The 22,428-nt window shown below is 44.8% G+C and overlaps 1 protein-coding gene across 1 annotated transcript in view; it reads left to right on the plus strand.

Annotated features, from left to right (window-relative positions):
• OBSCN (obscurin, cytoskeletal calmodulin and titin-interacting RhoGEF) overlaps positions 1-22,428 on the plus strand; it is a 740,285-nt gene that overhangs the window by 500,464 nt on the left and 217,393 nt on the right. Inside the window, exons 94-95 of the mRNA XM_082257722.1 lie at positions 3,771-3,900; positions 8,995-9,100. Of these exons, the coding sequence (XP_082113848.1) occupies positions 3,771-3,900; positions 8,995-9,100 (236 nt within the window). The remainder of the gene's footprint in view (positions 1-3,770; positions 3,901-8,994; positions 9,101-22,428) is intronic.

The raw sequence follows: 22,428 nt of genomic DNA on the forward strand, positions 1-22,428 counted from the left end.
ACATTTTTTTTTCTTTTTTTTTCCCAAAACGTTGTCAATTTATAAGCTATTTCTAACACATAGCATGTACACAGCAAAAATGACACCCCAAAATTCATTCTGCTACTCCTTCTGAGTATGGTGATACCACATGTGTGAGACTTTTACACAGCCTGGCCACAAAAAGAGACTCCACGTCCAAGTAGCACCATAAGGCGTTTTAGGAGCATAAATACACATAAAACTTTCTTACTACCTATCACACTTTTCAAGGCCCTAGAGCAACAATACAATGGAAAAGTCCACAAAATTACCCCATTTTGGAAAGCAAACACTCCAACGTATATTCTAAGAGGCATTATGGGTCCTTTGAACATGTCATTTTTTTCCACAAGTTTTTGGAAAATGTGGGAAAAAAATAAAAACTTTTTTTTTTACACAAAGTTGTCAATTTATAGGATATTCCTAACACATAGCATGTACATCGCAAAAATGACACCCCAAAATACATTCTGCCACTCCTCCTGAGTATGGCAATACCACATGTGTGAGACTTTTTCACAGCCTAGCCATATAGAGGGGCCTAAACATCCAAGGAGCATCATCATGCATCCTAGCCACTTGCCTAGGCCTATTTTTGACATTTGGTGTTTACAAGCTAAAATCAGTTGTTTTTGCTAGAAAACTACTTAGAACCCCAAAACATTATATATTTTTTTTTAGCAGAGACCCTAGAGAATAAAATGGAGATTATTGCAATATTTTTTATCACACCGTATTTGCGCAGCGGTCTTCCAAACGCAATTTTTTGGGAAAAAAATCACTTTTTTTAATTAAAAAATAAGAAAACAGTAAAGTTAGCCCAATTGTTTTCCATAATGTGAAAGATAATGTTACGCCGAGTAAATAGATACCCAACATGTCATGCTTCAAAATTGCGCACGCTCACAGAATGGTGACAAATTTTGGTACTTAAAAATCCCCATAGGCGACATTTTAAAAATTTCTACAGGTTGCTATCTTAGAGTTACAGAGGAGGTCTATGGCTCAAATTATTGCTCTTGCTCTAACGATCGCGACGATACCTCACATGTGTAGTTTGAACACTGTTTACATATGTGGGCGGGGTTTCCGTATGCGTTCGCTTCTGCGCGCGAGCTCGCGGGGACACGGCGCTTTAATTTTTTTTTTTTTTTACTATTTATTTTATTTATTATTTTTTATTTTTACACTGTTTTTTTTTAAAAAAAAAAAATTGATCATTTTTATTTCTATTGCAAGAAATGTAAACATTACTTGTAATAGAAAAAGGCACGACAGGACCTCTTTTTTGTGAGATCTGGGGTCAAAAAGTCCTCAGATCTCACAAGTACACTAAAAGATAGAAAAAATAAAAAAAAAAAATTAAAAAAAAATTAAATAAAATGAAAAAAAAAAAGGGACCTTTAAACTGGTTGCTAGGCAACAACGTTTGCCGTAGCTCCGGTCCTCCAAGACCATAGAGTCGAGTGAGGGCAAGCTTGCCCTCACTTGACATCCTGTCTGTGAGGATCTGGGACCGGATCGTTTTCCCCGCTGCCGGCGGGTCCGGTAAGCGGGGAAAAGGACCAGAATGCAGCGGGAGGGGGGGGGCACCTCTTCCGCCACCCCGGAAGGGTGATCCCGCGGCGAATCTGCCGCTGGGACCACCCTTATCGGAAAGCCAACCGTCCACCGTTTAAAAAAATACCAGGGTTATGGCAGCTATCTGCTGCCATAACACCGGTATTTAGGTTTAAACGGACGACGTATGTTAACCTTTTTGGACTTAGACATGGTGGCTGTATGAAGGGTGACAGGTACTCGGGTACTTTGCTGGGCAGGTGACAGGTACTCTGGTACTGATGAGCAAGTGGCAGGTACTCGAGTACTCCGATAGGCAGGTGACAGGTACTCGGGTACTCTTATGGGCAGGTGACAGGCAGGTGATAGGTACTGATGAGTAGTACTGATACTGATAGGTGATACTGATACTGTACTGATGGGTACGGATGATCAGTACTGATACTAATAGGTGATAGGTACTGATGGGTACTGATGAGTACTGATGAGTAGTGATGGGTAATGATGAGCAGGTGGCAAGTACTCGGGTACTTCAGGTGTCAGGTACTCTGATGAGCAGGTGGAAGGTACTCGGGTACTCTGTTGGGTAGGTGACAGGTACTCGGGTACTCCGATGACGGGTACTCAAAGTACCAGAGTACCTGTCATCAGAGTACCAGAGTACCTGTCATCAGAGTACCCGAGTACCTGTCATCAGAGTACCCGAGTACCTGTCATCAGAGTACCCGAGTACCCGTCATTAGAGTACCCGAGTACTTGTCATCAGAGTACCCGAGTACCTGTCATCAGAGTACCCGAGTACTTGTCATCAGAGTACCCGAGTACCTGTCACCAGCCCATCAGAGTACCTGTCACCAGAGTACCCGAGTACCTGTCATCAGAGTACCCGAGTACCCGTCATCAGAGTACCCGAGTACCTGTCATCAGAGTACCCGAGTACCCGTCATCAGAGTACCCGAGTACCTGTCATCAGAGTACCCGAGTACCTGTCACCAGCCCATCAGAGTACCTGTCATCAGAGTACCCGAGTACCTGTCATCAGAGTACCCGAGTACCCATCATCAGAGTACCCGAGTACCTGTCACCAGCCCATCAGAGTACCCGAGTACCTGTCATCTGAGTACCTGATGGGCTGGTGACAGGTACTCGGGTACTTTGATGGGCTAGTGACAGGTGCTCTTTATTGGGGGGGGGGCAATCAGTGTGGTTGGGGTGCACTATGATTGGTAACTAGCTGTTACCACAATCTCTTCCTCACACAGGATCAGTGTGTGAGGAGGAGAACACGGTGACAGCTAGTTACCGTGTTCTCTGATGACATTTGTGACCGGCTGTGATTGGACACAGCCGGTCACGTGGTAAAGAGCCAATTTCATTGGCTCTTTACCTAGATCGGGGATGGGCTCTGTCCGAGGGACGAGCCTCGTCCCCGATCGCCGCGCTGCGCGCCCCCGGGGGCGCGCATTAAGGAAGGAACGAGCGGCTCGCGCTGGAGCCGCTCATGTGATCGGCTGTGATTGACACAGCCGATCACGTGGTAAACAGCCAATTTCATTGGCTGTTTACCTTGATCGGGGTTGGGCTCAGTCCGAGGGACGAGCCTCACCCCCAATCGCCGCGCTGCGCGCCCCCGGGGGCGCGCAGTAGCGGGGAGATCCGGGCGCCGTCATATGACGTCGGCCCGGATCGAGAAAGGATTTGTGCCGACGTCATTTTACATGACGCGGTACGGAAGGGGTTAACTAATCTAGTGGAAGAGACTCAAGTGCTAAAATCCCGCGGGTTAGGGGGCGCAAATTACTTGCCTTGCCCCGGGTGCTGACAAACCCACGCTACGCCACTGGTTAGGGGGCAGCTTGGACATCTCAGTTGGGGCTGGCCGGGGGGAGGAGAGTCTCCAGTGGGGCATGGAACCGGCCTCTGCTCAGACACAGTTACACCATCCATTAGCACCAAATAAAACAAATTAAAACTACACTACAATAAAAACATCCATACAATTAAAATACAACAAAGAATAATAAATTCATATACAGATGATCAGTTCTTGGCGAAGAGCTTCAATTTATAATATTTTTTTTTTCTTTTTGGTCCACGATTATTTCTGTAATATACAATTTAGCCAATGTACTGAAAAGTTTGGAGACCCCTGCTCTAAAGCCTTGGTCTTTCCCATTCTCTGTCCTTAGATGGTACAAGGATGGACATCTACTGCCGGAATCTAATAAGCATCAGACGTTTGGTGAGCCGAGAACTGGAACTCTGGTCCTGGTGATAAAGAAAGCCAGCAAGGAAGACATTGGCTATTATGAATGTGAGGTATGGACCTTCCATTGCTTTTATTTGTCCACCTGCAAAATCATTTCAAAAACGTTCTGTAAAGTTGACTTGGTGGGTCGCTTTGAGTTTCTCAGATGTATTTGTTGGACCTCCATGTCCACCAGCAGGGGGTAGGAAAATATTAATGCGCATGCATGAAGGTGGTGTGAAGAAGGTCCTGGATTTTTGTTTTCATGCGCATATACACTATATTACCAAAAGTATTGGGACGCCTGTCTTTACATTCACATGGACTTTAATGGCTTCCCAGTTATTTCCCTTAATGGTGACCCTGCAACCCCCCCTCATCAGCACTGCCATCTTTAAGGCTCCATGTACACGGGATGTTGTAAATGGCCATTTAGGAGCAGTTCTGAGTTTTTTTCAGAAGCCCCTGAACCCACCTGCATGTTATCTTATCTGTCCATGTACACAGGGTCATTTACAGTCATTTGCAGGCAGTTGAGTTCAGGGACGTTTTTTGGAACGCAATTATTTGCGTTCGAACGTGTGTTTCCCGGCGTTTCAAACGCAAAAACGGGACCGAACGCGTCCGAACGTGATGAAGTACGTTCAGCCACGTTATATGTTTTTTTTTCTTCCAATCAAAATCAATGGTTCTCTACGGGAATCTATTGATTTGAATGGAAGTCGTACCGCAAGTCGGATCAGGATGATCCGACTTGCGGTGCGACTTGCGCTGTGAGAATCTTGAGGGGGAACTCCACGCCAAAAATGGGAAAAAAATTGCGTGGGGGTCCCCCCCAAGTTCCGAACCAGGCCCTTCGGGTCTGGTATGGAATATGAGGGTAGACCCACGCCGAAAAAATGGCGTGGGGTCCCCCCCAAAATCCATACCAGACCCTTATCTGAGCATGCAGCCCGGTAGGCAGGAAGGGGGAGGGGACGAGCCAGCGGCCCCACCCCTCCTGGACCATACCAGGCCACATGCCCTCAACATGGGGGATGTTGGTGCTTTGGGGCAGGGGGAGCTCTGCACCCCCCACCCCAAAGCACCTTGCCCCCATGTTGATGAGGACAAGGGCCTCATCCCCACAACCCTGGCCGGTGGTTGTGGGGGTCTGCAGGCAGGGGGCTCATCGGAATCTGGAAGCCCCCTTTAACAAGGGGGCCCTCCAGATCCCGGACCCCCTCCCTATATGAATGGGTATGGGGTACACTGTAGTGCAAAGAAGTAGTGGAACCGCACTCAGGTAGATGAAAGTAAATTGATACTTATTTATTCTTCAAATCATAGATGAACAGACAGTGCAGGGGAACAGGCAATCCAAAGGTTAACGCGTTTCACGGCACATACAGCCGCTTACTGTACTTACTGTACCCCTACCCATTCACCCCATAAAAGGCAGTGTGCAGGGCCACCATTAAGGGGAATGAAGTTCCGCTTTTTGCACTTTATTCCCTCCTGCTACAATTAAGCCCCACCCGCATATCCTGGCCACCATAGCATAATAGAACTCAACAGATGACTTATATGACACTAATGGGAGATTTACTAAAACTGGCAGGGTCGCTGATAGGGGGGGACCACCAGTCCACCTGTAGGGGGCCTGGGCACACAGGGGGGTCCAAACAGCAAGAGAAATCAGCTCGGTTGGACAGTTACAGAAGGAAGCCCTGTGTGGCTCTCTGCAGCAGCTGAAAGTCAGTTTCTCCTCCTCCTGCCAGCTTTCAGCTGCTGCAGGGAGAGGCACAGTCACAGGGCATCGTTACTGTAATTGCTTCTCCGACACCGATCCCCCTCCCTGCTCTGCCTGCTTCTGATCCCCCTTCTCCCCGTGTGCCCCCCTTTCACTGTGCCACATCCCTAAACATTCATTAAATAATACTTTGAGGGTTTGTTCAGTGCATGCAAAATTGTGCAGGAATGCGGAAAAAATTGTGTGTTTTTCTGCACCGCAGGAAAATGTACTGCCTGTTACAGATTCATTCTGAATGGCACCTCCACACGTACTATGCGGTTTGGTGCATCTTGATTTTAAAAAATCACGCCTGCACCCTTTTTGCATGTTTTGCCTAAAATATGACGCGTGGGAACATGCAAAAAAGTGTGTGTGCCTCGACGCACCTCACGGTTTGAACAAGCTCTGAGTTCAAAATATGTTCCTATATCTTGTGAATCAATAATACCAATCTCAAGGAAAATGCACTGATTTGGGGCTGTTTAAACTGAATGTTCTCTTGTTATTCTCTTATTTTGTTTTTATTTCAAAATTGCATTGATCAAAATTAACAGGTCATTAGTAGTGTAAGGACGAGGTCGCTCTTCAAATCAATGCTGCGACATTTTGGGTCTATTCCGACACTTTTTTAAACAAGAGCTGCATGACTATGGACTAAAAATGTATTTGGTCTAAAAAAAATAACATTTCTGTTCCATTTTTATTGATTTTCTTGATTTTTAATTAATATTGAACTCAAAGGTTTACTAATAAGTTAAACTGTTACTAAACCCAGGAGCCTGCATTCACTATATCTGCTCTCCCCAGGAGCCTACATTCACTATATCTGCTCTGCCCAGGAGCCTGCAGTCACTATATCTGCTCTCCCCAGGAGCCTGCATTCACTATATCTGGTCTGCCCAGGAGCCTGCAGTCACTATATCTGCTCTCCCCAGGAGCCTGCATTCACTATATCTGGTCTCCCCAGGAGCCTGCATTCACTATATCTGGTCTCCCCAGGAGCCTGCAGTCACTATATCTGGTCTCCCCAGGAGCCAGCATTTACTATATCTGGTCTCCCCAGGAGTCTGCATTCACTATATCTGGTCTCCCCAGGAGCCTGCAGTCACTATATTTGGTCTCCCCAGGAGCCTGTATTCACTATATCTGGTCTCCCCAGGAGCCTCCATTCACTATATCTGGTCTACCCAGGAGTCTGCAGTCACTATCTGGTCTCCCCAGGAACCTGCATTCGCTATATCTGGTCTCCTCAGAAGTATGCAGTCACTATATCTGGTCTCCCCAGGAGCCTGCAGTCACTATATCTGCTCTCCCCAGGAGCCTGCAGTCACTATATCTGTTCTCACCAGGATCCTGCAGTCACTATATCTGGTCTCCCCAGGACCCTGCAGTCACTATATCTGGTCTCCCCAGGAGCCTGCAGTCACTATATCGGGTCTCCCCAGGAGCCTGCAGTCACTATATCTGGTCTCACCAGGATCCTGCATTCACTATATCTGGTCTCCCCAGGAGCCGGCATTTACTATATCTGGTCTCCCCAGGAGCCTGCACTCACTATATCTGGTCTCCCCAGGAGCCTGTACTCACTATATCTGATCTCCCCAGGAGCCTGCAGTCCCTATATCTGGTCTCCCCAGGAGCCTGCAGTCACTCTATCTGGTCTCCTCAGGAGCCTGCAGTCACTGTATCTGGTCTCCCCAGGAGTCTGCATTCACTATATCTGGTCTCCTCAGGAGCCTGCAGTCACTATATCTGGTCTCCTCAAGAGCCTGCATTCACTATATCTGGTCTCCCCAGGAGCCTGCAGTCACTATATCTGGTCTCCTCAAGAGCCTGCATTCACTATATCTGGTCTCCCCAGGAGCCTGCATTCACTATATCTGCTCTCCCACAGTACACATGTAGCACTGCCCCCTTGAGGGCTCCCAGATTTCACACTTACGGGTCCCCCTGAGTTACCACTAGCAACCTTGATATGCATAGTCTCTCACTTTTCCTCTTTGGCTCGTCCAATAATCAGTCCAGGGGTTTGTAGTTGTTTTTTGGGTTTTATTATAAATTAGGGATGGGAGAAGGGAATAGTCGGATACTCCGAATTAACTATGCAAAATACTGCAGGACTTCTATCTCTCGGTACAGCCAGGCTGTTGATTCACCTTGCCACTGAGGTGAATTTAGCTTTAAGTCTCTTTCCTAAGATGACTTGATGAACTAAGTTTATCTTCAGGACACTCTCCTGGTATCCTCTTTCTTGACTGCCGACACCCGTCCACTGACTATCCTACTCTTGGGGTGGCCCCCCTGAGGTCAGGCCCCTTGACACGAGCCCCTGCACTCACTATATGGTTTTTCTAGGGTCTCCAGTGTCTCCCCCTCAGTCAGCTCTCCTGGACCTCTGGGTTCAACTCCATTCCTCTGGCTCTCAGGATGACCTCCTTAGGCCACGTGCCACTGCTACAGAGGAAGAGGCAGCCGCCACCCTCCCTCCGGGACTCTGCTCACCAGCCAAAGATCCCGCAGCACATGTGCTCCTGGCTTTTATACAGTATCCCAGAATGCACCGAGGAAACCTGCCCCTGCCAATCACCAGGACTGTATCAAAGACTATTCATCCATTTGTCAGGTTACCTCCCACATGCCTCCCTATTGGACCAGCATAAAACATTCTCTAGACATAAGGAATCACATACTGAGCACAATGAGCAGACCTAACTCACAGATCCTGCTCTCTAATTGACAGAGAGCAATATATATTTGCCTGCTGCTCCTCTGATAGGCAGACAGAGCCAAAAACTATACTCACCCACTAGCACCTACCTAGGAGGGTGCTACACACAAAACATGGAAATGAAATAGTTTTAGTAAAAATAAATTGCTAAATACCTTTTCTCATCAGCAGTATATAGCAGTCTTGTGACTTCTATCAGTGTCCAGCCAAGCACTGGTTAAAGCTTGTAGGAGGAGTTTTCTGACCGACCTATAGGACTGCAAGACCTCCTGTCTGGACAGTGCCGATTGGCCCTGTGCTGATCACATGCACTCTACCAAGAAAAAAAAAACTCTCTAGCAATAAATACACACCAAACTGAGAATTTGCAGCCTGACTCCATAGACTCTGTGTTATAAGGAGATGGATTGGGGACAGTGGAAGAAGAGGAGGATCAGAGAAGACCGGATCAAACAACCTTTTTACACAATGCAGAGGATTAACCCCTTAGGTTCCACAAAGAGTATAACAAGCATGCTTTACTGCATATACACACTGTTTTTTTCCTGTTGTGCGTTATAGTAACACTTTAAGTCCCATACTGTCTGGATACATAGCTTTCCTCTGTCTCCATGTACATTATGAAGTTGTCCAACTCACGATAAGTTTCCTTCTTTCCTCCAGCTGGTGAACAGACTGGGATCCTCACGTAGCGGAGCCGAACTGAATGTTCACACAACGGCATCACTGGCCCAAGAGAGGAGGGGAGACCAGACCATCACCATAGAAGGTAAAGGATGAATTCATACTAAATTAAAGTTTTTACCTTTCTGTGGGTTCTTTTTAATGGTTTTTAATTTACCAAATGATAGCTACTGTATGTTCAACTTTGTTCCGTATTGTCATTTAATAAGTTGAATGCAAATATATTTGAGAATGTAGCCTATCCATTCACTACAGTCCGGTGACATCACTGAGAATGCAGCCTATCTATCCATTAGAGCAGTGACATCACTGAGAATGCAGCCTAACCAATCACTAGAGACTGGTGACATCACTGAGAATGCAGCCTATCCAATCACTAGAAACCGGTGACATCACTGAGAATGCAGCCTATCAAATCACTAGTGACTAGTGACATCACTGAGAATGCAGCCTATCCATTCACTATATACCGGTGACATCACTGAGAATGTAGCCTGTCCATTCACTAGAGACTTGTGACATCACTGAGAATGTAGCCTATCCAATCACTAGAGACCAGTGACATCACTGAGACTTATCCATTCACTAGAGACTGGTGACATCACTGAGAATGCAGCCTATCAAATCACTAGTGACTAGTGACATCACTGAGAATGTAGCCTATCCATTCACTAGAGACCGGTGGCATCACTAAGAATGTAGTCTATCCATTCTCTAGAGACCGGTGACATTACTGAGAACTTATCCATTCACTAGAGACCGGTGACATCACTAAGAGTGTAGATTATCTAATCACTAGAGACGGGTGACATCACTGAGACTTACCCATAGTAGACACCGGTAACATCACTGAGAATGCAGCTTATCCATTCACTAGAGAGCGGTGGCATCACTAAGAACGTAGCCTATCCATTCACTAGAGACTGGTGACATTACTGAGAACGTATCCATTCACTAGAGACCGGTGACATCACTAAGAGTGTAGATTATCCAATCACTAGAGACCGGTGACATCACTGAGAATGTAGCCTATCCATTCACTAGAGACCGGTGACATTACTGAGATTGTAGCCTGGGCAAATTTAACAACACCCTGGAGTGGGGCTTTCATGAATGGAAAGTCTTGCCACACAATATTTTAACATAATTGCCAAAAATTGTCTGGAATATTATGTTGGTTCTGTTTCCAAAGTAGGTATATGTTCTTTAAGATTCATTTATAATTGTGAAATTCTGTTACGATCTGTTGCAGTCATATTTGATTTGTTCTCATGGTTGACATCTTTGTTTGCTCTTCCCAGACACAATTAGGTGCCACTAGTTTGTATAATTTCCACAAGATGCGGTCACAGTTATTTTAAATATTACTATTATAATGAATATTATTACAGTATATTTACTAGTATTATTATTATTTTTATTTTTAGTACCATAATAATAGAGTCATAATAGTGATGTCACATTCAATCATACCCAAAAAGATTAATCTCATTTATCTGCTGACCCTTTCTACCCTTCTGTTATTATATATTGGTCATGGTGAATAAGCCAGTAATGGAAAGAGATTCTCTGTCTAAGAAACACAAATTGTTGCCTATTCATATTCAATTCATTGTGTGATTCATTCGATGAAAGAGCTTGTATACGGTATCTATTCTAGCTGAATTAAGCAAAATTAGGCCCAATTAGTTGAGCCGTATTCTGCATTATAAAAAAATCACTGGGAGTTGTGCGAATGATTGTGATCTCATTTTCTTGATTCGAATGTGAATATTGCTGTTGTAGAAATGGTGACATATTGAAAGCTCTTGGTGGTATATGAATGTTGATTTAGGATGAATGTAGCAAAATCAAATGTTTGCGTTATATGGATACTGTATATTAACATTGGCTCATCTGTGAATGGAAAATGAATGGTGTTAGTTCAGATCTGTTCACATAGTAACATTAAATGAAATTGTTTCTTTTGGCTACAATGTTTATTTATTAGAAACAGTGAATGTAATGGCCCCCTGTGTGCCGAATTCCGCTGTTCCAGGTTGGAGGTCTCTTGATTGCTTTAGTTTCTTCTCACACTGACCTGTAGAAACAGTGAATGTAATGGCCCCCTGTGTGTCAAATTACGCTGTTCCAGGTTGGAGGTCTCTTGATTGCTTTAGTTTCTTCTCACACTGACCTGTAGAAACAGTGAATGTAATGGCCCCCTGTGTTCCGAATTCCGCTGTTCCAGGTCAGAGGTCTCTTGATTGCTTTAGTTTCTTCTCACACTGACCTGTATGGTTACTCATTCTCAAATGGTGTTGGGTGAAGTTTGTAAGCAATCCACGGTGTTTAGTTCCACACTACCGATTAAAGTGTATCTAAAGCCAGAACTTTATTTTAGTATTGGATAGAGTGGTGAGGGGTGAGAACCTCTTCTAGGTTGTTACTCCTATCAGTGACCCAACTGGGGACATTTCTTCTCTTTATTTGTCCAAGTGACCATGGTGACCACCAGGGACCGAAAGTGAGGGCAAACTCCAAAATGATGAGTTATCGCCAGAACGGGAATAGAGGATATGTTCCAGTGGCAACTGTCTAAGAAAAAAAATCCTTAGTTAAGGGAGATCTCCTCTCTTTCTGCATGATATCGTGTAGTTAACATATATAAGAGAACAGGGGAGGTTTGACATATTCATATTGCTTAAAAAATTATTGGATTCTAGATATTTCCTGGAGAGGAGAATTACATAATTAAGAATAAGAAATAGTATTAATCACATTCCTGAACAACTATGAGACAAATGTCAATGTTGGAGTCTGGATCAGCCTTTCTCAATCCTTTTACCCCAGAGGAAGCTATAAATAGTTTTCAGGTCTACGGGAACTCCTGCTAAAAAAAAAAAACATACATTGGTAATCAGTGGGAAGAACGCACCTTACATTAGTGATCAGTGGGAAGAATGGCCCTTACCTTGGTGATCAGTGGGAAGAATGGCCCTTACATTGGTGATCAGTGGGAAGAATGGCCCTTGCATTGGTGATCAGTGGGAAGAATGGCCCTTACATTGGTTATCAGTGGGAAGAATGGCCCTTGCATTGGTGATCAGTGGGAAGAATGGCCCTTACATTGGTGATCAGTGGGAAGAATGGCCCTTACATTGGTGATCAGTGGGAAGAATGGCTCTTGCATTGGTGATCAGTGGGAAGAATGGCCCTTACATTGGTGGTCAGTGGGAAGAATGCCCCTTACATTGGTGGTCATTGGAAAAAATACCCCTTACATTGGTAATCAGTGGGAAGAATGCTCCTTACACTGTTGATCAGTAGGAATAATGTCCTTTACATTGGTGATCAGTGGGAAGCATGACCCTTATATTGGTGATCAGTGGGAAGACTGTCCCTTACATTGGTGGTCAGTGGGAAGAATGCCCCTTACATTGGTGGTCATTGGAAAAAATACCCCTTACATTGGTAATCAGTGGGAAGAATGCTCCTTACACTGCTGATCAGTAGGAATAATGTACTTTACATTGGTGATCAGTGGGAAGAATGACCCTTATATTGGTGATCAGTGGGAAGAATGCCCCTTACATTAGAGATCAGTTGAAAGAATGTCCCTTACATTGGTGGACAGTGGGAAGAATGCCCCTTACAGTACATTGGTGGTCAGTAGGAAGAATGCTCCTTACATTGGTGGCCAGTGGTAAAAATACTTCTTACATAGGTGGTCAGTGGGAAGAATGTTCCTTACATAGGTGGCCAGTGGGAAAAATACTTCTTACATTGATGATCAGTGGGAAGAATGCTCCTTACATTGGTGGTCAGTGGGAAGAATATTCCTTACATTGGTGGTCAGTGGGAAGAATGCTCCTTACATTGGTGGTCAGTGGGAAGAATGCTCCTTACATTGGTGGTCAGTGGAAAGAATGCCCCTTACCATGATGGTCAGAATTCTATATATACAGACAGTCAAAAAGATTATTGGTGTCATTCAGCAGGATTTTCCAAGGGGTATTGGCCCCAGAACTATGTAGGCATCATCTAATTAGAGGTCGATAAGTTCAAGGAACCCTTAGCAACCTCTGGAAGAACCCCGGTTGAGAATGGTTGGTCTAGATCATTGATGGTGAGCCTTGGCTCCCCAGATGTTTTGGAACTACATTTCCCATGATGCTCATGCGCTCTGCAGTGTAGTTGAGCATCATGGGTTATAAAGTTTCCAAAACATCTGGGGTGCCAAAGTTCGCCATCACTGGTCTAGATCATCATTCTTTATCCAAGTCAAAGTCTGATAACATAAGATTTGAAATGTTTCTAGAATTCAAAGATTTTGTTAAGATTTGCACATCACTACTTTAAAGGGTAACTCCACTTTTGTGGGAAAAAATATAGCAAATAAAAATAATATATATACATTTTCTTCACAGGCCACAATGTAATTTAAAAATAAATAAATAAAATTGAAATAAAATAAATAAATATTTATTAATATATATATATATATATATATATATATATATATATATATATATATATATATATATAGAGAGAGAGAGAGAGAGAAAGAGAGATAGATATACTGTATATATATATATATATATATATATATATATATATATAGATCTATCTATCTATCTATATATATATATATATATATATATATATATATATATATTAAATAAACAAATAAAATTACCTTTCAATTTCAAACTGTAGCCATTGCAATTCTCAGTAAAATCCAATGCAATATGGCAACCTGGGGCCAACGGTGTACAGAACACCTCCATAAATGTAATTTATTTTCCTGTTTGTGTGATTGGCTCACTGATTTTCCCAGAAGTCTGCACTAAGATACAAGTCAGATTTTAAGCATCCTCTGCAACAGAAATGTAATTTGTGGCAAGATACTGCCTATAGGTTAAATGCTTCCAAAGGGATGCACACACTGCACCTTTCCTCATCAGAACACTGAGAGTGTACCAGGTGATTACAATGAACCAGAACCTCCCATTCATATTCAGTCGTTAAAGGACATGCTGAAACAAACCGATATTTCTTCAGAGCAGCAAAAGGTAGGAATATGCTACAAAGTTTGTTAAAATCTTTGCAACGTACATTAGTCCCCTCCCGGGGAATGTTTTTTTTCCAACAAAAATGGAGTTACTCTTTAAATTCAATAGTTTTGGGCTGGTGGATCTGAAACAAGAGAATGACCTCTATATGGATATAAATCCTACTGTACAGAACTATAGAAGACCTTAGCCAGCACATATATTCTCGTTGGTTGTTCACCGTTCTGCAGACTTCCTAGACTTTAGAATTTTCTAACATTCAGACATGTAATGAAGATATATTTTTGGAAAGTGCCTTAAATTATTATGGCTGGTTGCCTATCATACGGATTGGATCCTCACCAGCTTCCCCCCCCCCCCCCCAGAAAAAAAAGAGCCATGGCCCTCCTGTTATCAAACGCTCTGCATTAGAGGTTTGGAAAGCTTTTGAAGGCCACACAGTGATACAACCATTTTCGGTTCTGATGAAGGAGAGCACTTGATTTAAATGAGGAGATGCTTGAAAATCTATTCCAGAACACTGCATCTTAATCAGCGCTACTTGAAACTTACTTGTGCGCTTACTGATACCCTAATCAGCTCCATGTGTCTCGTGCACGGCAAGCCACTGACTTATGCTAGCGCTGAAAGATTTGGCATGCAAATACATGATTGCAATGTTTGCTAGACGTTTGTTCCTGCATTCTGTCTTCTCTGAGTTTCTTTCTTACCTGTTCTGAACCTCACAGCCTGGAACCACCATCCCTATTGCGAAAAAAGTCAAGAGGAACCAGAGACAAAAGGTTTTTTCCTAGACAATAGGTGCAGGAACTACCCTTTTGGAGTCACCCCCTTGTCTCCGCCCCCTTCCCACCTCCTGCACCATTCCTTGTCTCCGCCCCCTTCCCACCTCCCAAGTACTGCTCCTTTTAGAGAATGCAGAACCATGTAACAGTTGTGGTACTACGTAATTTGTATGGAGTTTGTTATTAATAACAAGAAAAATAGTAAACTAGAGCACATGCAGCCAGCAACAATAAACCCCCTCAGCAACAATCATAGGCGTGCGCACAGGGTGTGCCAGGTGTGCCTGGGCACACCACAATCATCCTATGTGGTGCAGATTCCCTCTGTTTAGACCCTAAAAATATTATAAAAATAAATAAAACTAAAAAATAATTAAAAAAAATTAATGAAAAAACTACAGTCACCATCCACTGCCCTACTGACACCCATCTCAGCCTACGGACACTGTCAGTATATATTCACATGCACACACACATATGTGTTTGAGCTTTGGGTGGGGTGCACACCCTAATGCCATAGGCTGCACACACCTATGGCAACAACGAACCACCCAGAACAAAATACCCCCTCCCCCAGCAACAAAAGATCCCCAGCAGCAATAACAGACCTCCCTGCAGCCAGCACCAATAGACTCTCCAGCAGCCAGCAACAATAGACCCTCCCCCAGCAACAATGTTTCACTGGCAACAAAATACCCCCTCCCCTAGCAACAATAACCCCCCCCCCCCCCCAGCAGCAATAACAGATTTACATTCAGCCAGCATCACTAGATCCCTCCCAGCAACAACTGACCCCAAGCAAATAGGACCCACCCCCAGCAACAAAAGATCCCCAGCAGCCATAACAGATCTCCCTGCAGCCAGCACCAATAGACTCTCCAGCAGCCAGCAACATAAGACCCTCCCCCGGCCACAATGTATCACTGGCAACAAAATACTCCCTCCCCTGGCAACAATAGACCCCCAGCAGCAATTACAGATTTTCCTGCAGCCAGCATAACTAGATCACTAGATCCCTCCCAGCAACAACTGACACCCAGCAACTTAGGACCCACCCCTAACAACAAAAGATCCCCAGCAGCAATAACAGATCTCCCTGCAGCCAGCACCAATAAACTCTCCAGCAGCCAGCAACAATAGACCCTCCCCCGGCAGCAATGTATCGCTGGAAACAAAATACCCCCTCCCCTAGCAACAATAGACCCATAGCAGCAATCACAGATTTTCCTGCAGGCAGCATAACTAGATCACTAGATCCCTCCCAGCAACAACTGACCCCCAACAACATAGGACCCACCCCCAGCAACAGATCTCCCTGCAGCCAGCGCCAATAGACTCTCCAGCAGCCAGCAACAATAGACCCTCCCCCAGCAACAATGTATCACTGGCAACAAAATTCCCCCTCCCCTAGCAACAATAGACCCCCCCCCCCAGCAGCAATAACAGATTTTCCTGCAGCCAGCATCACTAGATCCCTCCCAACAACAACTGACACCCAGCAACATAGGACCCACCCCAGCAACAAAAGATCCCCAGCAGCAATAACAGATCTCTCTGCACCCAGCACCAATAGACTCTCCAGCATCCAGCAACAATAGACCCTCCCCCAACAACAATGTATCGCTGGCAACAAAATACCCCCTCCCCTAGCAACAATAGTCCCCCAGCAGCAATTACATATTTTCCTGCAGCCAGCATAACTAGATCACTAGATCCCTCCCAGCAACAACTGACCCCCAGCAATTTAGGACCCACCCCCAGCAACAGTAGATCCCCCACCAAGAACAATAGACCTCTTAAGCAACAGTAGACACCCCTCCCCACCCCACAAAAGTAGATCTCCTCCAGCAACAATAGATCCCCCAGCAGATAGCATCAATTGACCTTGAACCTCTTGCCATTACATACAGTCAGTGCTGGAGGTGCCGGATCTGCGTTCTCCCACGTTCCCGCTGCAAAAAAAGGCCTGAGATGAACTATCATGATTTCTGATTTCTGCCAAGCCTAGAGATGGGTGAACCAAAAACTGAGTCCCAATCAGGCAGATTTGTGGGCACCTAGATAATAGAGAGTTTTACCCAATTCAGTGGCCAAACCAAACAGCTTTTCCTGCTTTGGCTTTTTTGCCTCATTACTCTCTGATCTAAAGTGATACTAAACACACTTTCTTTTTTTTTTTTACATTGTCTCTTCTATTTTTGTATGTGGATGAGGACACTGTAATTATTTTATCTACCTGACCTCCGGAAGATTTACCCCCCTTCATACCCAGGGCATGATTGGCAAGAGAGGGGGAGCCAATCAGCGGGTCTGGCCATCCGCGATTGCTCCCCATAGAGACAGAACGGCGGTCTGCCTATGTAAACAAGGCAGACCGCCGTTCTGTCACAGATGTGTTCCTGCTTTTTAGGAACACAGATCTCTGTGTTCATCTAGTGAGTCCATCCCCCACACAGTTAGAAAGCACTCCCTAGGGACACAATTAACCCTTTGATTGCCCCCTGGTGCTAACCCCTTCCCTGCCAGTGTCATTATTACAGTAACAGTGCATATTTTTAGCATTTGTTACTGTAGTAATGTCATTGGTTCCCTCAAATGTGTCAGTTAGGTGTCTTATCTATCCGCCGAAATGTCGCAGTCCCACTAAAAAAAAAGTCACTAATCGCCGCCATTACTAGGAAAAAACTAAATAAATAAATAAAAATGCCATAAATGTATCGCCTAGTTTGTAGACGCGATAACTTTTGCGCAAACCAATCAAAATACTCTTATTGGGATTTATTTTACCAGAAATATGTAGCAGAATACATATTAGCCTAAAATGATGAAATAATTTGATGTTTTTATTATTTTTATTGGATGTGTGCTAAAAATAAAAATCGCACTGGTGATCAAATACCACCAAAAAAAAGCTCTATTTGTGGGGGAAAAAAAGGACATCCATTTTATTTGGGTACAACGTCGCGCGACCGCGCAATTGTCCGTTACAAATAACGCAGTGCCGTATCGCAAAAAAAATAGCCTGGTCATTAAAGAGGTTGTAAACCCACTTTTATGTCTTGTACCTATAGGTGTGCCTTTAATAAGGCTTATCTATAGGTACTGTAAACATCTCCTAAACATGCACTGTTTAAGAGGTATATACATTGCATGCAGCCGATGACGTCATCGACACATGCGCTCTGAAGAGCCACCCGTGCCGTTTCTTCAGAGCCCTGTGCAGTGACCGGCGGCTCCCACGTGCATGCGCGAGAGTGACGTCACGCGGCTCCGGCCAGTAATACAGCCGGAGTCTGCCGACCCGGAAGGAAGACGGGCGAAGATGGATGCGGGCGGCAGCAGGGACAACGCGGGCTTCGTTGCAAGTAATGCCAAGTACACACGCAACGATTATCGGCCGACCGATCGTCCGACTTTTGTCCAGAGTTGTGTTTTGTTGGTTGGAATGTGCCTAGACTGCACACGAATTTTCTCGGCCAACAAAATTCTACTTCAGAAGTGATGTCATGTGCTGGTTTACTTTCCGTGTGTTTTTTCTTCTCTGAGCATGCCCAGTCTTGCTCATCAGATTTTTGTCTGCCGAAATCTGTACTGACTGACGGAAAATCGGCCGTTGTGGTGACGGCCAACAAAAATTTTATAGCCTGCACACCAGATTTTTTTCGGCCAAAAAGTCGGAGTCGGTTGTCGGAAGCATCATACTAACAAGCCGAAAATCGGCCGATCGGACGTTGGCTGAAAATTCACAGCCAATAATCGTTGCGTGTGTACGAGGCATTAGTGTCACATAATGTGCTAGTATGCAATGCATGCTAGCACATTATGCATATTCTTTGCAGGGGGGGGGAAGGAAGAGTTTACTTCCTCTTTAAGGGGGTAAATCCTTCCGGTCCAGAAGGGGTTAAAGGATAAGCTCACCTTCTTTTTTTTCTAAATTCCAGCCCCCCCCCCCCCCCCCCATGTACCAATATACCATTAATTTGCCTCTGTTGCAGAAAAATAAAAAACTTTCTTTCTAGAACAAGGCCTTACCTTAGCCCACATGTGTCAAACACAAGGCCCACGGGCCGAATCTGGCCCCCCGGGCCATTTCATGTGGCCCTCGCACCTCTCCTGCAGCTGCAGGAGAGCTCCAGCCCTCCTCCAGACCCTGTGCTTTCTGCTTTCCAGCAATGCCTCTAGCTTCTTCCCAGCAGCAGCACAAAGTAAGGGTGGTGCACTGTAATGTAAAGGAGGGTGGGGGACTCAACTTCTGATGGTGGGGAGGCTCCTGACGTCTTCTGTACAGGTAAGCGATGCTCTGGACATCTGGGTTCACGGATACAACCGGCCCTTTTGAGGGCAATCATATTGCTGATGTGGCCCTCGATTAAATTGAGTTTGACACCCTTACCTTAGCCCTTGGTGTGTTCTATAGAAAAGTTAATGACTTCCTGGTTTGTAGATTTGGGACGTAAAAAACCGGTAAGATACAGGAAGCCGTTCACCAGCTGACCTCATTAGCACACACCCTGCACCCTTCAACTATGTTTGCACAGCATCCCCGGCATCCCTCCTTGGGTGCATGGGTGGGAGGTCAGAACTTTTATTTTATATATTGGCAGTCCTGTAACAACCACTCTCACGGTCATCTGGCTTCTAAAATGAACCACTAAAGTTCTTGCATGTAAATGTGTCAGGAGTACATCAAGTTGTTCCACATCTGAGGTCTGCTAAAGGACTGTTACACAAAAGATTCCCACTTTGCCCACTCAAGGGACATGTCCTCCAGAAAGAATACCCTTCTACTGACCCAACAATACTCACCGATACTTCGCCAAGCCCTGTGTAGGCTCCGTGGTGGATGGCGCCAAAGCATGAACAATTAATTCCTTCCTGCACCTGCCTGCCTGGTGGTGCCTGGGGATCACCTCCGTATGTCCAGGCATTACATCCTTGGTCACATGCTGTCCCACATTCGGGCTCCAGCAGAGCAGTAGTCAAAGCTAAGTATCAGTGATGGTAAGGGGGTGTTTTCTCTTTAAAGAGAACCTGTCACTTTGCCCTCAAAAGACGGGTTCTATATAAAATAAAAGAGTTTGTGGAGGAAAAAAAAGATAGAATGGGTCGCCAACTGAGATATTTGCCTTGGGAGTGTCAATGTCTTAAAATGACCCATCAATATCTACTATTTTGATACTAATATAAGTATATTTTTTTTCTTGGAATACACTTCAATATAGTTACATAGTAGCTGAGGTTGAATAAAGACAATAGTCCATCCAGTTCAACCTGTGTAGGTGTGTGTGGCTGTAATCATCTCTCATACCACTGAATGTTCTGATCCTTGAGATGTATGTCTAATAGTCTTTTGAAAGCCACCATACTACCTGCAGAAACCACCTCTTGTGGTAGAGAATTCTACAATCTTGTAGCTCTAACAGTAAAGAACCCCCTGCGTTGCCTGAAGTTAAAACACTTCTCCTCTAATCGCATTGTATGTCCTCGTGTCCTTTCGACTGAATAGCTTTTTTTCTATGCTGAGATCACCATTGAGGTATTTATAAATTGCTATCATGTCCCCTCTCAGGCGTCTCTTCTCCAGGGAGAATAAATCAAGTGATTGCAGACGCTCTTCATAATTAAGGTCCTCCAACCCCCTAATTAGTTTAGTTGCCCTTCTCTGGACTCTCTCCAGCTCCAACACATCCCTCCTGAGGACTGGCGACCAGAACTGGACAGAGAATATCAATATTCTTTGTGGCTTCAAAATGATTGAAGTGATAATAAAGATACATTTTTTATTTTTTTCAAAATAACAAGCAACAGAGCAACTTGGATCACCTTATTTTTGGGTCCCCCGCCAGCTGTCCTGGCTCCCCCCCCACCCCCCTGCCGAGTGCCAACAATAGCAAGCCCTTTTGCTATGGGGACACTCAATCAGGCTTGACCCAAGCTGTGCCCCTGTGAATGAACATTGAGGCAAGGCTCGGCCCTGCCCCCCCCTCTCCTCATTGGCTCACTGGCTGTGGTTGACCCCAGCAGGAGCCAATGTCTCCTGCTGTTGTATGAGCCAATGAGGAGAGGGAGACTTGGGAGAACTGCTGCTCTCATGCACATCACTTTATCGAGATGGGGCTCAGGTAAGTACAAAGGGAGGGGGCTGAACCCGGAAGGTTTTTTTTTTTACCCTAATGCATAGAACTGTCCCACCATCAATGGAATGCTTGGGTAGCGTTACTGCGTCATGTCCAGTTCTTGTCCTGACATCATTTTCGATTGCCAAGTAGCCACACCTCAACGTGTTTCGTCACTTCTATGGTGCCGCAACTTAACGTATAGTACCTTTTCCTATACACAATTTTTTGTGGGCTTTGCTTATAAGGTCCTTTGTTTAAATATTCACTTTTAGTATCATTATATCAAAGCGCTACTATGAAGTTGAAGTTGTAACTATGCAAAAAAAATCATCCCCAAACTTCAGCTTTCATTGAATGCCAAGTAATATACAAACTGTGTGTGTACAGGTTTATACTTCTATAGTATGGCATACTTAAGTATTCATATTTAAATTTCTGTATTTTGGCAGCTTCTTCCAGCTCCTCATTTCTAACACCTGTGACATGCTGATTTTACAGTATAAATACACTCACTGATTAATTGCTGTTTTTAATCTGGGCGTGGGATTCGTAATTCTCACTCTCCCGTCTTTGAGAAACAACATCGGTATAAATTGAACATAAACAGGGGAGTGTGCTAACCTACAGAAACCAATTAACGGTTTCACAAAATATTAAAGCTTACCAGAGCCCATGGTAGATATGGTGGCTGCATTTGTTTTCAACTTTTTTTCTGCTTTATTTTCACCTAGCCAGTGACTCTAGGGTGACAACCTAGGGTGACAACATTCACCCATTGTACTATATTTCTGGAGGAACAGCACAGTCACCCAAGAAAAGGATTAGAGAACACCTCACCCTCCCTTAATCTTTATAATATAGGGGGTTGGTGTTGTGTAGTTTGTGGGAAGGTGCAATGTGATGTGGCAGACAGAAAACAGGCAGAGCAGAGTCCAAGTGCAGCAATAAGAATATATTGTAACAGAAGTCCAGCAATACTGAACAAACCCAGCGGGAAGGCAAACAGACCGGGATCACTCACAAATTGTAACGGTGAAGCAGCAGTAGAGTGGTGGGCCAGAGGTGCCGTCGGCATCTGTCTTGAGGAGCGGAATGAGGCCTGGGCGGTCTGCACCCAAACGGGAAGGCTTCTAGGGAGGATGGTGTGTCCCTGCACTTTCCCTACTCCTCCGGAACCTTTCCCTGATGCTAAGCACTGTCCCTGACAGACAGGTGACCTATCCCTACACTAGCCACTCAGAAAATGCTTGCCAAACCCGGGAGCCAGGGTCTTAAAAACATTCTGCCTGACCAAGGATGGCCGCCAAAGTCACATCGGGGGGGTCAGCACCCAATCAGAGGAAATGGTTTCTGAGAAAACCATACCAAACCTGGGAGCCAGGTTCTTAAAAAGGTTCTGCCTGACCCAAGATGGCCTCCAAAGTCACATGGGGTGCCAGCCTCCAATCGGAGAAA

Source organism: Pelophylax lessonae (assembly GCF_965119305.1).
Source record: "Pelophylax lessonae genome assembly, chromosome: 5".
NCBI lineage: Eukaryota > Metazoa > Chordata > Amphibia > Anura > Ranidae > Pelophylax > Pelophylax lessonae.